The sequence below is a fragment of the Eublepharis macularius genome, chromosome 2 (assembly GCF_028583425.1).
Source record: "Eublepharis macularius isolate TG4126 chromosome 2, MPM_Emac_v1.0, whole genome shotgun sequence".
In the NCBI taxonomy this organism is placed as follows: domain Eukaryota; kingdom Metazoa; phylum Chordata; class Lepidosauria; order Squamata; family Eublepharidae; genus Eublepharis; species Eublepharis macularius.
The window spans coordinates 115809211-115822525 of NC_072791.1; the positions used below are offsets into that span (position 1 = coordinate 115809211).

General features: G+C 41.6%; 1 protein-coding gene across 2 annotated transcripts in view; it reads left to right on the plus strand.

Annotated features, from left to right (window-relative positions):
• Positions 1-13315, plus strand: part of SPON1 (spondin 1) — a 595298-nt gene that overhangs the window by 16136 nt on the left and 565847 nt on the right. For both annotated transcript variants that reach the window (XM_054971838.1, XM_054971839.1), the window contains exon 2: positions 683-789. In XM_054971838.1, the coding sequence (XP_054827813.1) occupies positions 683-789 (107 nt within the window). The remainder of the gene's footprint in view (positions 1-682; positions 790-13315) is intronic.

Below are 13315 nucleotides of genomic sequence, written 5' to 3' on the forward strand. Positions count from 1 at the left end.
CTTTTTTCAAACATTTTCAGTAGGTGGAAGAGTGTGTGTCTGAGAGGGAGGGAGGGAGGGAGGGAGCGCGCTCACAGGATTACACTGGGAAGTTCTGCTTCTGATCTGTACATAGTCTTGTATGTACATATGCATGTAAAGTTGTCTCCATACAATCAAGAACCTTGATGTATCAGGGTTCCCAGTCTTTCACAAATATAGTTGTTTGCACCTAGGCTCTCTCTGTGTATTTCAATTAACATATGCAGGTTTGGAGCAGAGTTTGGCACCACAATCACACTTCTCTTCTCCTACTTCATTCTACTTGCATAGAACACCTGAAATGAACTTTTATCTCCACCAAATGTACTGTTGACATTAACAAAAGGTTTTGCCTGTATTAGCAGTCTGAAATAGCCCAGACTAGCCTGAACTTGTCAGAGCTCAAAAGATAAGCAGGGCTAGCCATAGTTTGTACCTGATTGGGAGACCACCAAGGAAGATCTGGATTGTAAAGAAGAGAAAGGAAATGGCAACCCACCTCTGCTTATCTCATGCCTTGAAACTCCCATGAGTAGTTGCTATGAGTTGGTTGCAACTTGATGGTACTTTATTATTAACCCGGTATTTACTAAGAGAGTAAGCAAAAACCTAAGTCAGAAGTTTGAATAGGAGTTCTTATTTTCTGCCTTTCCCTCCCCAGTAACTCTTTCTGCTGCAACTCCAGCCTACTTTCGTGGATTCACACTTATTGCTTTGAAAGAGGGAAAAGAGGGAGACAAAGAAGAAGACCATGCAGGAACCTTTCAGGTGAGAAACTGATTCTTGAATGATGGGGCGTCATTGACCCTTTTTTGGTGGTAATTTCTAAGCCCAAAGCGTGCATTATATAAAATTGCATCACTTGTTAGTGTAGATATTTGTTTTTCTATAGTATATGCATGCTGTAAAGTAATGCCAGCTCTTTATGTTACATAAAGGGAAAATGCTTCAGCATGTGCCCATATATTACAGACCTCTGATGTATAATAGTTATGAGTAAAATTGCAGATGATCAGGCTAGAAAGTTTAACTAAACTTCACAACTTTACTCAAAACTAAGTCTTCCTGAAGTCAATTTCTTACTCACGTAAGTGTGCATTAGACTATGGTTGGAACTACAAGAGATCAGGCTCTATGGAAACTATTAATAGCAAATACCATCTCTTTAATATTTTGCAACTTTTTTCCAGTAGTTTTTTTCATATTCATTTCAGTCTTAAATAGACAAGAAACAAATGTAGTTTAAATCTAGACATGGTTACTTGGGAATAAGTCCCACTGTGTTATTTGTTTGTTTGTTTGTTTATATTCGATTTATACTCCACCCTCCCCACCCCAGCAGGCTCAGGGCGGATCACAACCAACATACCATTTAAAAATACATTAAATAATTAGTACAGTTTAAAAACATAAACAATCAATTTACATCGTTAAAACACATATACATATATATAGCGGCACAATAATCCAAACAACAACCCTAGTAGGGAGGGCATGTTCTATACTCAACCGGCCAGGGGCCTCTGCCTAGCATCACCCATATGCCTGGTGGAACAGCTCCATCTTGCAGGCCCAGCGGAAAGATAATAAGTCCCACTGGGCCTTAGTCTCATTGGACAAAGCATTCCACCAGGCTGGGTCCAGGACCGAGAAGGCGCTGGCCCTGGTCAATGCCAGGCAGGCCTCCCTGGGGCCAGGGACCTTTAACAGATGTTTATGACTAGAACAAAGAGTCATCTGGGCTTTATATAGGGAGAGGCGGTCCCGCAGATACCCAGTCCACATAGGGTCCCAGCCCGCATAGGGTTTTATAGGTTAATACCAAAACCTTGAACCTGATTCAATACTCCACTGGTAACCAGTGCAGCTGACGCAGTACTAGCATTATATATGCACACATCAGCATTCCAGTGATGACACGCGCCTCTACATTCTGCACCAGCTGTAACCACGAGATCAGGTTCAGGGGGAGCCCAGCGTAGAGTGCATTACAGTAGTCTAACTGAGAGGTGACCATTGCCTGAACCACTGTAGTTAAGTTGTGGGACAAAAGATAAGGGACAAGCTGCCTGGTCTGCTGAAGGTGGAAAAAGTAAGACCTGGCAACCACAGCGACCTGTGCCTCCATTGTCAGGAAGGCATCCAGGATCACCCCCAGGCTCCTAACTCTTGGAGCCATTGTAAGCACTGCCCCATCGAGTGTAGGGAGCCGTGGTTTCCGCGACTCAAGTACAGGATTTCCATCTTCACAGGGTTTAATTTCAGCCAACTTTGCCTCAACCATCCAGCCACGGCTTCAAAAGCACACTCCAGGACATCTGGGGCCGATCCAGGCCGGGCGTCCATCAACAGATATAGCTGGGTGTCATCCGCATATTGGTGACACTGAAGCCCAAAACTTTGCAGCAACTGGGCGAGGGGGCGCATATAGATGTTAAACAGCAAAGGGGAGAGTATCGTCCCCCGCGGCACACCATATATTAGTGGCCGACGGAACAATAACTTCTCCCCCAGCACCGCCCTCTATCCCCATCTGTGAAGAAGAGACTAGCCACTGTAGTACCATCCCTTGAATTCCCAGATTGATGAGGTGGTGGGTCAAAAGATTGTAATTGACCATATTGAATGCTGCTGAAAGATCTAATAAAATCAGCAGCGCCAATCCACCTTGATCTGATCTACCTCAATCCAGGTTAATTCCCAGGTATGTATGCATAGGACTGCAACCCTACAGCTTGATCTTTTATATATTTATTTGGCATTAAATCACACTGTATTCACTTTGGATAGGACTGCACTGTTAGGCATAGTCTACATGAAGCAAGTATTCCAGGATCTTTTATGTGACATAGTTCATTTAGAAGACTTTTCACATGCATTAGCCACCTCAGGAATTCCCCTGAACAATTCCATAAGGGACCCTCCCCTGCCCCAATCTTTTAAGCTAATAATCATTAGAATGTATTGTCGAAGGCTTTCACGGCCGGAGAACGATGGTTGTTGGGGGTTTTCCGGGCTGTATTGCCAAGACCACGGCAATACAGCCCGGAAAACCCCCAACAACCAATCATTAGAATGTTTGCATTATTCTCCCTGGGAAGAAACCTCTCAGAGCTTTGATTCCAAATACCTGAAAGAACAGGAGATATCTAGTTGTACATGTCTATGGTTCTCCTTTTAAAGTACTAACTTCTGCAACTTCCTTTACAAAGCTTGCAATAGCTTGTGGGATAACTGGGGAAACTATTTCCCCAGAGCTCTGGGGAAACTATGTTTAAATAAAATTCTTTACAGCATACAATACAATTAATGTTTACAACATCAACAAGAACTCCGGTCAGACATCACATCAACAGCCAGGAAGATGATCTAATCTTAGACTTGCTTAACTTTACTTTAGACTATTGATTCTCATTCTGAGAGTGTGACCTGCTGAATATGGGTACGTAAGTAAATTGTGAAGGCCTAGTCTTACTGCCAAGCAAAAGTCAGATACCTAGTCTTGTATTTTTCAAGAAAAGACCAAATATGTGATTGCCATTTTTTTCGAATGGGTCAGAAACTAAAAAACAAACACCATATTTGGGGCCAGAAATGACTTTGCCTCTCGTGTAATTGGAGAAGTTACCTCAATTTGTTACATAGGACTTAGTGAGTGCACTGGTGCAGTTAATGAATTCTCATATGCTGAGAGGCCTGGCCACTTCCAGGGAAACTTCTTCAGTGCTTTGTTCCATTAAATTGCCATTTTGTACCAGTCACAGGCACCTATTCTATTGTAAGGATTCCAGTTTTGCAACTGATGTCACAATTTGCCATTTCAATGACCAAAGCAAACTTTTAGTTTTGTGCTCCCCTGGAATAGAAGCACACATTATAAAAACAAGCTTTTGGGAGGCAGATGATATTAAAAGTATACAACAGGAGTTATTTATCGACCTTACCACAGGATGTGGAATGATTGGCAAAATCTGAGAGAAGGTAATGTAAAGGCTGAAGGCTTTACCAATACTGCTGCTGAAATTACAGCAGTATTCAGAAGTTCTGCTCAGTATGAGTTCTGAAACTACTGCTCAGACAGAGCTCCTTCAGAGAACTGTCATGCTGAAAAGTCCCACATCTCTTCAATCAGCAGCATTTCAGGATTTCTTCTTCCTCACTAGCCATATTCAGTGGCTGAAAGTGATGTTGGGCTACAGGCCATCAGACACTGCAAAATGCAACATAATCTGATATCTGGTTTTCATCAGTACTTGTAAGAATACTCCTACTTATTCCATCTTGAAAAGAGAATATAAAATAATTTTAAAATAATCTGCTAACATATTACAGACCTCTGGTGTACATTTTTCACCTTGCCCTGGCTGTTTTTTCAACAATTACCATAGTCTCCAATATAATTTTGTCTTAACACTTACTCCTTTTTGTCCACAATGTTGTAGCAAGATAGGACTGAGACTGTAGGCTGGATCCACATCCCTGCTTGTATAAGTAGAAATAGAAAAGAGTCGAGTAGCACCTTTAAGACTAACTAATTTTACTGTAGCATAAGCTTTCGAGAATCACAGTTCTCTTCTTCAGATGCATCACTATGCTACAGTAAAGTTGGTTAGTCTTAAAGGTGCTACTCGACTCTTTTCTATTTTTGCTACTACAGACTAACACAGCTAACTCCTCTGGATCTATATGTGTAAGCAGAAGGCACTTCGGTTCAATTTGATTTTTTTAATCTTTGTTTTCTCTGCAGTGGGAGCCAAAAATGGCTCACAACATCCCTATTTCATGTTATCCTCACAACCACAAACGTTATTGTCACTTGAATAAGCAGGTGGCAACTGTGGCCAGGAGTGCCTTTTACCAGATGCGTCTGGTGAACTAGCTGTGGTCTCTCCTGGGCAGAAAAGATCTGGCCACTGGGGTGCATGCCTGGTTACCTCTAGATTAAATTACTGTAGTGTGCCGTACATAGGGTTGACCTTGAGAAAGGTTCATAAAGGGTTCAGGATGCAGAATGCTGCTGCTAGGACATTGACAGGAGTGGGTTGTAGAGACCCTATCTATACTGGCTCCCAGTGTGCTCACGGGCAGAATTCAATGTGCTGGTGTTGACCTTTAAAGCCCTATATGGCTTGGGACCAACATACCTGAAGGACCACCTATTCTCTCTAGCCACTAAGGTAATCTTTGGAGGATCTGCTTCAGGTGTCCATCTCTTCTGAGGTTAGGTGAGTGGCAACCTAGGAGAGAGCCTTATTGGTAATGGCACCAAAACTCATCAGTTAGAGACTTTTTAGTTTCATTTGGCATTCCCTCCGTGATCCTTCTTCCTGCCCAATATTTAAAATGTTATTTGTATGTCTTTGTATGCATTTTATCTCTGGTTTTAATTATTTTAATGAGGTGGGGGGTTGGTTGGTTTTAATGGTTTTAAAATGACTTTATTTTGTATGCTTTAATTTGTTAGCTGCCTTGGTGACCGAAGTAGTAGTAGTAGTAGTAGTAGTAGTAAAATTCAATTTATATACTGCCTTTCAGGACACTTAATGCCCACTCAGAGCAGTTTACAAAGTATGCTATTATTATCCCCATAACAATCACCCTGTGAGGTGGGTGGGGCTGAGAGAGCTCTGACTGACCCAAGGTCACCCAGCTGGCTTCAAGTGGAAGAATGGGGAATCAAACCAGGTTCTCCAGATTAGAGTCTGCGCTCTTAACCACTACACCAAACTGACTCTCTGCCCTTGTGAGGGCAGAAAGGTGGGATATAATTTTTTTAATGTACAATAAATAAGATAAACAACACAGCATATCTTGAGGGATTTGGACTCTTTTAACAACAGGTAAAATTCAACAGGGAAATGCTGTAATATTGAAACAAAGACCATGAATTTCTGTCTAGCAGATTGTTAAGAATATTTTGCTGTTAAAGGATAATAGAAGTTTTGAAGTAAGTCATCACACAGATGTTAGTGAGTACAAATTAGTGTGCCTCATTTCCTGTAACTTAATTATAATTTCTCCTTTACAATAAAAAAGGGTTATTTTCTTCTTTCCACAGTTGGACGCATTCTCACCATTAATGTCCTATTGCAGCTAATATCCAATTAACTTTTCAGCACTGGCAAGAAAAGGAGTTTTTTTACAAGGGTCTGGACACCAGCTCTAGCTATGTTCTCAGTATCAAGTCAAAAACTCCCTTCACTTTGCAGAAGTAGACAAGAATTTTGAACTTGGGAATTGGCAGAAAATGGAACTTTCTAAATATCTCCAAATGCCTCATGGATCTCAGTGGAGGGATAATTATTAATCTATTTAATTAGTTTTATTATATTTAAAAGCTGAAATCAGCATTTTAACTGGCAGATGAATATTTTAAAAGTTTTAAATAGCTAGATTAATATTTTTTGGCATAAAGTGGCACTCATCCTTCCACCTGGAAACTCTCTATTTAATTCTATTTGTAGAGTTAACACCTGGCTGTAATGTTTTCATTCATTAAAGACTGAAATCCTAACTTCACTCCCAAGAAGTCTTGCCTTATAGTTCCCTCCTCCCTTTTCAATCCCTCTCCCCCCTCTCCATTGACACCCCTATTCCGAAATGGCAGACCTTGGTCATTGTAGAAGAAAGCAGTGGCTAAAACATGTGTGAGTTTATATGTAGTCAGTTCATGCTCATAGTAAATAAAAATGAATCTTTAATAACTAACCATATATCCTGAAAAGCATACATAATTGCGAACGATCAGTATATAGAGATTTACAGGCAGGAACCTAAAAAAAAGAATCAAAGAGTGCATAGCTAGCTACCTCATAAACATCCTAAACATTTGTGTCCACGTAATAAGGTCAAGAACTAGCATCTCTGGCACAGCCTGATAGGATTAGTCCATAATTAGAGCCTTGATCCAGAATCCCAAGGTGGCTAAGAGTCTTGTAGTCCTGGGGAGTCTTTTCCAACCCAGTCAGCATTGAGTGAGGGGAAGTTTTCGAGTGTGCTCTTGATCAATCACTTTAACAGTTTGATAACCGAAGTTAAGGTGCCACGCAAGGAAATTAAAACTAATCCATCATGGCTTTTTTGACAGCTTCAGCCAAAAGATGAGAATTATCACCATAAAGACAATTCTGCCTTTCCTAGGGGAAATCCCACTTTAGGATTTTATTGCCTGTCTCCACAGATATATGTGTGTATGGTATTCTAAAAGCACATTGTATCCTTTCATAACAAGTAGGGAAGAGCCATTCAGATCTGAAGCAGCACCTGACATGACAGCCATAGAAATGTCGTCCCAGGTACAAAAGCAATGTAAGTCTTCTTGCTAATTCAGACACACAACACCAGCCTGAGGCACCTGCATAATGTTAGCTATTTTGCCCTTTCTGCAGTGTACATGCGCACAATACAACCTTTCTTTCATTACGAGGTTTGAACAAGATGTAGGCAGGGGAATGAAAGGGTCCCAAATCATCCTGTTAAATATCACCTTAAATGTCATCCCCTCCCTCTTGACAAGGAGGGTCTGTGGCTTAGTGACAGAAGGTCCCAGGTTCGATTCCTGCCATCTACATTTAAAACAAAAGGATCAGGTAGATGGTGATGTGAAAGACTGCTATCTATCACTGCCCTTGATAGATCAATGCTCTGACCTGGTATAAAGCATTTTCATGTGCTCATGTTAATATTTTATTGGCACTGATACTGATAGACAAGCTGGCTAAGGCCAGAGTCTTTGCACTTGTCTTGAATTAGTTGAGAGTATGGTACTTAACTGCCTGATTCTTGTAATCCCAGTTGAAAAAACTGACATTCAAAATTTTGTATTTTTTTAAATGTTATTTGTATTTTCTAAGTAGACTGTTGAATTAGTTAAAATTTTCTTTCTGCTTTAATCAGTAAAGTAGTTATTTTGCCTTTATCTTTGGAATACACAAGAAGAAAATTGTGGTTATTCAGGATGGCTTTGCACATGAAATAGAAGGGGAAAGCAAAGTGCACACATCCTGGATACAAACATGCTGTTCTGCTGGTCTAACAGAGATGAAGGAGAGGGAGACTTTTACTGATTCTTCCTTCCACTGTGGACAAGCTGAAAGTTCCCTTACCCCAAGGAGTAGAATTTTAAGGGGCAAAATGGGCTGCAGTAGGTGCAAGGAAACGTGAAAGTCGTTCTCTGTGAGCTTTGTTCTTCTTGCAGCACTTTTGATCCAGTCCCCTGGGTAAAGAGGGATATGTGAATTGTGCATATCTCATGGGCTATACGCAACTTCTGGGGAGGGGGGAAGGGTAGGGGGAGATAAAAAAAGTCCTCTCTTCCAGATGGAAAGAGCATGAGGTTCTATTCTATCATGTGTGAAGAGGCTTTTGACATTTAGATGGTAGTGTTAAGCTCCATGTTCTGTTTCTTGCTCTGCTAGAAAATGGCTTCTGATTTACATGAAGCAAATTACTCCGCTTGGTTCTCCATCAGGAATGCCTGAATGATGGTACATCTGTTCTTGTTTTAGTATTTTCTGAAGTCAAGCGCATAAAAGTTTGTGAGGTGTTATGTTGGAGGGATAGTTAATTTCAAGATGATAATTCTTAAAATCCCATCTTTCCTGCAAACGTGTCCTGCCTATTTATATATAAAAAACACTTTCTGTTTGGAACATAGTGATGCTAGAGTCTCAGAGTGCATATAGCAGTAGCTAATTGTATCTGGGGTACAACACACACACACACACACACACACACTGCTAATAGTGTGTTTACTTACTGATTTAATGGATGAATTGGGCCTGAATTTCTCTCTGACTCCCAGTGTATGCAGCCTGCTACCAAATGCTGAATACAAACCAGATAGCACTGTGCTCTACTCCTAAATAAGTTTACTTGGATGTATGTTCTCTTGATTTTGAGGGTACTTACCATTATGTCACTGTGCTTAGAACTACTGATAACTCAGTTTAGATCTTCATCAAATAATCAGCCAAAGAAAAGCAGAGCATAGTACAAATAGGGTTGCATCTAGGTTACCCTCGACAGTCCTTTTTTTTTTTTTGTTGGACTGCTCAGGGGAAAGGGAGTTGAAATACCAGACACCTGCATGCTGGCTGGCTCACCTGCCAGCTCACCTGCCTGGCCTCCTGCATGCCAGTGATGATGTGACTCCCAGAAGCGATGTCACCACACTGGGGCCAGGAGTCCTCATGTGAAGACATAAACAACTAATTCCAGGGCCCTTGTCCAGTTGCGAGGGGGAAGTCAGCTGGCAATAGGATTGCCAGATCCCCTTACCCTCCCAGTGTGTGTGTGGGGCTTGACAAGAGGTTGGGCTGCTAAAGGAGCAGTTCCAAGGCACAACCTGCACTCACATGCACCTTTCTCTCCTCATCTCACTTTTCTGGCCTGCGACCCTCTTTCACAGGTTTCACAATCCACTTCTGGGTCCTGACCCACAGGTTGGGAAACACTGATGTGAAAGACCTCTACCTAAATCCCAGAGAGCTGCTATTAAGCAGAGTAGACAATACTGATCTGGATAGACCAATGGTCTGACTTAGTATAAGGCAACTTCATATGTTGATGTCATGCCACATTACTAATAATTCACACCTACTAGAGCAACTGTGTATAAATTTTGCATAAAATAAAATCAGTTCACTAAAAACATCTCTGGGGGGAGGAGCTGTTATTGAAACTTGTGAAAAAATGCCTCAGAAAGTTGCCTCAGAAAGTTACACTGAAACACTAATCTAGAAAAATGTACCTCTTTATTTAATGGCAGCATGCCTCAGGTAACAAATGTAAAGAGATCGTGATCTGATTCCTACATAACATTTTACTGTATAGTTCCACACATCAGTTTGTGCAAACTTTCGTAATCTGGAAGTGGATCCGTAAGTACAGGCATTCTCACTAGGCTTGCCACCTGTTCTTTATACTAGGGAACCGTTCCTTATTTATTTCCTAAAAGCAGCTTTTATTTCCTAAAAGCAGTTTTAATTTACCCTATTGCAAGGACAGTATATTCTAATAAGTACTGTTATTGTTGTAACATAAATACACCATTTTATTGTGGTCTTACAATGTGTTATTTATTTCAGAGCTCTTCAGGTGGCAACTCTACTTCCTACATTAATGTACATGCCTGTAGATTTGCTTGTATTCAGTGTTATGTGGGAATCAGCCCTGAGCTAAACCACATGGCAAAACTATTCAGTTTTTCAATGTTTTTGGCTACAATCATAAGAATACTTACCAGAAAAAAAGCAAGCCCGATTGAGTCTTGCTTCTGAGTAAATATGCATAGTATTTGGCTGTTGCTTGCTTTCCTTCACTAAACATTTTCTCCTTGCATAAGCTACTGAGTGCTATAAAAGGCCAATATACCTCTGAGATTAAATTCGGTGAGGTAGCAGATGGTTCGTTCAAATTTTCCTGCTGTCAAGAATCCCACAACATACATGACATTTCAACCCTTTTATCTCAAACACACTTCACTAATTAGGATAGCTGGATCCTAGTTTTAATAGCTATAGACAATCAGTTTAGATTGATTTATCTCTTGCTGGTGGTAGAAACTACTGATTGGGTGTTCACTAAATGAAAATCTGCTTTCTCTCTGATCCGGATATACTGTAACTCTCTTTAAATTCACTGAACATCTGCCTCTCTTTGAAGATCATCTTTAAAATTGTATGCTTTCTTTTCCTTGTGATAAATGCTCATAAAAGTGATGGAGGTGGTGACCATATGGACACTGGCTTTGAAAATCTTAAAGCATTCATTATCTTGCCAAACCTGCTAGACTCTCTAAATCCCAGTTAAAAATGGGAACACCTTCCATTCTCTATTATAATGCATCTAAAACAATTTCTCCAAAAGAATCTAAAAAAATTCCTCCAAAAGAGTTTTACACACTGCCCGTCGACATTATCATGCAGCCTTTATGCTGAGATGCAGGCGAATAGAAATGGCTACAATGGCCATTGCCCATCCGGGACACTGAGATGCTGCCTTATTATGCCTTTGTTGGTATTAAAATGCTATAATCCTCCCAGCCAGTAATATGTCCATTCACATATGATCTCAGTTCTAATTCCCCCTAAGAAAACCAATTCCTTTCTGATCCTTAATACAAACTCCTAAATTCAAGTTTAGGAAATGGTAAGAAAACATTAGGAATAATGCATATATCTGTGAAATTCTGATGCCAGTAAAATATGATATTTGAGATTATCACCACTGGAGAAGATTTGGGAGGGGAGGGGATCAATTGAATGTGATATCCTTTGAACAATTCTTCCTTTCTTTAGATATTTATATCCATCTTTTCTGCCTAGTGGGGGCTTACACTGCTACAACATGGCTCATATCATTCTCTTCTTCTCCTTTTTATTCTCATAACCACCCTGTGAAGTAGGATAGAGTGACAGACAGTGATTGGCTCAAGGTTATCCAGCAAGTTTCCAAGATAGTATGGGGATTCAAACCTATGTCTCCTTTTCCTTTTCTAACCATGACGTCATGCTGATTTTTACAATTAGTGCTGTTGCACTTGTAGTTTGGACAATAAATGACATCTGCATTATACTTCTCAGATATGGGTATGAGTTCGAGTGTGGTACACAGTGCACTGTCTGTTCTTATGGATTAGCATCACAAATGCTTGATGTTAGTGTGTGGGATTATGGATATATGGATATATCAATTGAAATAAAAGGTTACATTTCTTTGGTAAAACTTGTCATTTAAAAATGAAAAAATGTATTTATTTAGTATTTATGTCTTCATTTCAGAGACCTCCTTAAAGTGACTCACATAAAAAATAAAATCATTAAAATTAAAAAGATTAACATTAACATTAATCATTAACATTAAAAACCAGCAAATAACATAATAAAGTATAGTCAGGAATAGAGATGGGTATGATCCAAAAAAAAAATACCGATTAAGCCGTTTGTGGATCAGGGCTGCTGCCAAACCCAGGCCACCAATTCTAACCAATCAAGTCCCATTTCCAATCTGGAATCGGGAAGGCCAAAGTGGGAGGGCGCTCCGCTGTTTCCAGCAATATAGGAATGGTGGTTGGTGGCTGCGGCCGCCAGGCCCGGCGGGCAGGGGGAGGCGGCGATGAGCTGCCTCCCTTCAGGGAGGGAGGGGACATTCATACACACACACACTTAGAGTAGAGGGGTGGAAAGTTTTTAACCTGGCAACGAGTCACCTCCCCTCAGGGAGGGGACATTCCCAGGGCCGGATCTACGGTTGCCAGCACCCAGGGCAACTGTAGTCAGGCTCCTGGGTTGCGCCCACGCAGCAAGCCAGCTGTCCCGGTGCGCTGCAGAGCTGGTGGCAGCGCGAGTGGCTTGGCGGCTGCCCGTGCCGTTCACCTGCCCCGCAAGACAAGGGGCGGCTGGCTTGCCAGCGCGCCCCTTGTCCTGGGAAAGACGAACGGCGCGGGTCGCCTCCCAGCCTCCTGCACTGCCTTTTGCCTTTCCCCGGGACAAGGGGCGACCGGCTTGCCCATGCGCCCTTGTCCTGGGGAAAGACTAACGGCGCGGGCGGCCTCCCAGCCTCCCGCGCTGCCTTTTGCCTTTCCTTTGTGCCCATAGCTTCAGAACACCCCCTTCACCATCCCTCCCCTGGCTTGCTGCTCCGTGGTTGGAAGGAAGCCTGCTAATCAGGGAAAGCTGGGCTTCCATTCGTGTTTCTAGGGTGACAGAAGGAGGGCAAACACAGCTCATTCCCCTGGCTCCGTTGCCCCAGGAATGAATTACTGGTGCCAGAGTGTCTGTAATTCCAAACAGAAACCGATATATCCAATCAAGTCCCAAACAAGCAAACCCCCGACTGCTGGATTGGTTGCCGTGGACAGAACCGATTAGCTGAGTCACAATGGCGCAAACGCCAAAATTGGGGTTTTTTTAAAATCGTAATTCAGATTGTGCCCATGTCTAGTCAGGAAGCCATAAAACATTTGGTACTCTAAATGGTCCTTATTACAATTCTCAGGCTAGAAGCAGATTGTAAAAACTATTTTAAAAGAACATGCAAAGCAGATGTTCTACTACTAAGCTGCAGTCCATCCCTAAACATTTAGATTCACAATGAAGCTGCTTTGTACTGAGCCAAACCATTGACCTTTCAAGGACAATCTACTCTGTCTAGCAGTGCCTTTCTGTGCTCTCGGGTCAAATTCTTTCTCACAACCTGATTATTTTAACTGGAGACATTGGGTATAGAACCTGGGACCATCTGCATATAAGCAGATGTTCTACCACAGAGTCACAGACTCATACCGTATGTG